The sequence below is a fragment of the Plectropomus leopardus genome, unplaced genomic scaffold, assembly GCF_008729295.1.
Source record: "Plectropomus leopardus isolate mb unplaced genomic scaffold, YSFRI_Pleo_2.0 unplaced_scaffold10189, whole genome shotgun sequence".
Lineage (NCBI taxonomy): Eukaryota > Metazoa > Chordata > Actinopteri > Perciformes > Serranidae > Plectropomus > Plectropomus leopardus.
The window spans coordinates 1-3386 of NW_024610717.1; the positions used below are offsets into that span (position 1 = coordinate 1).

Below are 3386 nucleotides of genomic sequence, written 5' to 3' on the forward strand. Positions count from 1 at the left end.
AAAGAAAAATGGACAAAGTAGCAAACTATTTCTTGCCTTTTTCTCCGTTTTTAGTTTCTAGATTTTGTTTCAACACATAAAAAGGACAGAAGGCCTGTGTCAAAAAATGAGTAAAATGCAAAAAAGGAGAGCATAAAGAATAAAATGCAGAGGGGATGCGTGCAATTACAAGAGTCTTTATGTCATGAAGAAAAAGTAAAACGTGCTCCGACTGCATCTGTGTGCACACGCCCACTCCCAGTGCACATGGTCATGAGCACGTGCATAAAGATATTGGAATTATGCTCAGTAAAGAAGCTCAATCAGATTTTGATCTTTAATTAGTTTCTATTTCTTTTTTCCAATTTTGGTGCTGACAAAAATTTCTCTTTCAATATTATTTCAACACTGAAAGTAGACTCTCATACAACCAAACATACAGAGCCCTGACATACTTCATACCCGCATCATGCACTGTGATATATCAGTTGAAATGAAACTCTAAAGGATTCTGAGGGAATAAGGATACATATATTCACAGCCCATTCTTAATCCAGTTTGGATTAATGATTAGTGATTTTAGCGTCTGAGACAATGCACAAGGGAGCCTTTCGTAGCGGTACGATAACGCTGCGGGTAGTGTCAGTTATTTATGCAGAGAGCAGCAACCCAATTTGTCAAATGCTGCCACTTTCTCAGTGGAGGTCAGTGTCAGACACCACCGAACAGAAACACCTTTAGCGGCGGTCATTTCCCTTGTGAAACCAAAACTGACTGGAGTGGTTCTAATAACAGCATAGTGTGGTTGTATGTGTAGCGTGATACGCTACGCTGATGTTTGTCACATGACGTAGGTTACGTGACGCTTCATGAGTACAGTAGCAACTTGTACTTGTTTTAAGCAAAACATTGTTTTATTTTTCTAAACCTAACCATGTGCTTTTGTTGCCTAAACATAAAAACAAAGAGCTTTACAAACATTGTAAGTTAACTTTGAAAAATACTGAATGCACCTAATGAGCATATTGTATTATTTCTATGAAAGTTGAAGTTTATTTTGAAAAGACACAATGGATGCAACAAGCGCAATTTGACATGCAGTCCCTGAACATCCAGTATTGATGCAGAAGGGTACCTAGTGCGTCATACTTTGATGTGTAGATTCAGAGACAAGGTGGCGGTTTTTGACGAGTTGCAATTTATTTGTGAAAAATACGTGAATGTCTATGCGTGTCTTGCCTTTTTTCTGTGTTTGCAGGAGCTGTGAGGACCAGGAGTCCATCAGAAAGGAGCAGAAGAGTGGCCCTCAACACGTTCACTGACGCACAGACAACAGGTACTGAATCAGTCAGCAGTGACATGCAGAGCTGACTGTACGGCAAACTGTGAGGCAAAGATTCACAGTGTGAGATGAACGGGACAGGTGCACACCAGTGCTCTAAAACGACAGGGTGTTGATTGGTGTAGTTCGACCCGTTGATTTGTGACGATTATATCCGCGGTCAGCTGTTAGAGCTGAGATTTTGATGACTTATCATCAATTTTTGACTTGAAGAGGAGAGCGCCATTTTAGTCTGTGTTCAGTTTGTTGTCCCATAACCTCAGTGCACTCTGCAGCCCACCAGAGAATTTTATTTATCAGAGTAATACATCACTCTGTGAACAAAACAAATCATCAGTGTGTTGCTAACACATTCTTTAGTTATGAATCCCTCATATTTCTCCTGAGGACATGCTCAGGTTTCAGATCATGCAGCAGACGAAAAAATCAGACAATATGCCTCATCAGTGCAGCCAGGGGGAAAGAACCTGGACAATGCAAAGCTCCCTGGGGTGTATGAAGTCAGTTTCAAATGGCGGTAGCAGACCTCCTCTTAAACTTTGTAACCCATCCCTGCTTTTTTTCCTCCATTGCTTTCTCTTGGTTCTGACCCATGCCTCCCCCCCATGTAAGACCAGCTCCAGCTGCCACACTCCCCTCCCTTAGTTCTGGATCCTGGGAATTGTTTTCTTTCTGACTTTTTTTTCCATTCTGACCCCACATTCTTTTGGTTTTCATCCATGTCTCCTCTCCACGTGCCTCCAGGCGTGACGGAGTGGACATCTTGGTTCAACATCGACCATCCTGGAGGGAATGGAGACTATGAGCGGCTGGAGGCAATCCGCTTCTATTACAGGGAGAGAGTCTGTGCTCGGCCAACGGCCATGGAGGCTCGCACTACAGACTGGGTGGCAGCGGCAGACACCGGGGAAGTGGTCCACTCCAGTCTAGAGAAGGGCTTCTGGTGCATTAACAGGGAACAGCCCCAGGGCCGTGTCTGCTCCAACTACCACGTCCGCTTTCAGTGTCCACCAGGTAGCTCAGCTCAGCGCAGTGAAAGCAGTCCTTTTACTTATATGAATATCTAGCCAAACATGCATGAATGTATTTCATATGCATGCATTTAAGCTGGAAGGGATCACATACATTTTCTCAGCTGCTTACTTTCTGCCATGTGAAATAATGGTTTTCTTGTTCATGATTCTGTTTGCTAACAGCAGCTTTGCTCAAGATCTCACTCCGTTCTTCAACGTGTGTGTTTAGTGCAGAGCTACTGGACTGACTGGAGTGAGTGGGGTCCCTGTTCAACCACAGTTTGTGATGATGTAGGCATCCAAGTCCGCCAGAGGAAATGTGTGAACACTCAGCCCATGCCTCTCCTGTTGGTGCCAGCGTGTCAGGGGCACCATACAGAGAGAAGGGAGTGCTCCAACCCTCCATGTACAGGTGAGAACCACAAGATTTAGCTTTTACCACTTGAGCTCCCTGATGGTGACTGGGACCACTGTATTCAGCTCAGCTCTGTTACAGGGTACCACAGTTCCTTGTTTGAAGCCTTTTTAAAGACTGTGATTTCACTTATATAGAGACATTCCTGAAACTAGGCCGTCTCTGCAGTAGAAAGATGCAAATACTTTTGAAACTGGTGCTACATGACCAGAGAAAACAAAGAAAAAGGATGTTTTTGCTCAAGAGGTAGAAAACCTACAACTACCGGAATGCAGCGAACCATACTAGACCAATAAACACTCCTGCATGTGGGTTACATAATGTGGACTGGTCTGTTTGAAATAATGTTGGCCAGCCGAATTTTGTATTCCAGTTAATCAGCACACTAAAACATGTTTCTGAAAACTTTGTAGGTGAGAAATTGGCAATGGAGAAGCATAATCTTCATTTATATTCAATCAGTGCAGCCTACTTTTACCGTTTGGTCGGATTTTGACAGGTCTGTTGGCGGGTCTGTCTCTTGATAAAGCTCTATACTCTTTGTGTCCGTGGTGATGGCATGGTTGGTGGACAATACGAAAATATGAAAGTACATTCAGTCTGTAGTTTGAGCAACAGCCCAACGGCCAGCATAAGT

General features: G+C 43.5%; 1 protein-coding gene across 1 annotated transcript; it reads left to right on the forward strand.

Moving 5' to 3' along the window:
• Positions 1 to 1237: 1237 nt before the first annotated feature.
• LOC121963163 (cartilage intermediate layer protein 1-like) lies at positions 1238 to 2746 on the forward strand (the record flags this gene model as incomplete). Its single annotated transcript, XM_042513489.1, has 3 exons — positions 1238 to 1315; positions 2066 to 2335; positions 2564 to 2746. Coding segments are annotated over 3 exons (531 nt in total), but the record flags the coding sequence as incomplete, so codon positions are not given.
• Positions 2747 to 3386: the final 640 nt, after the last annotated feature.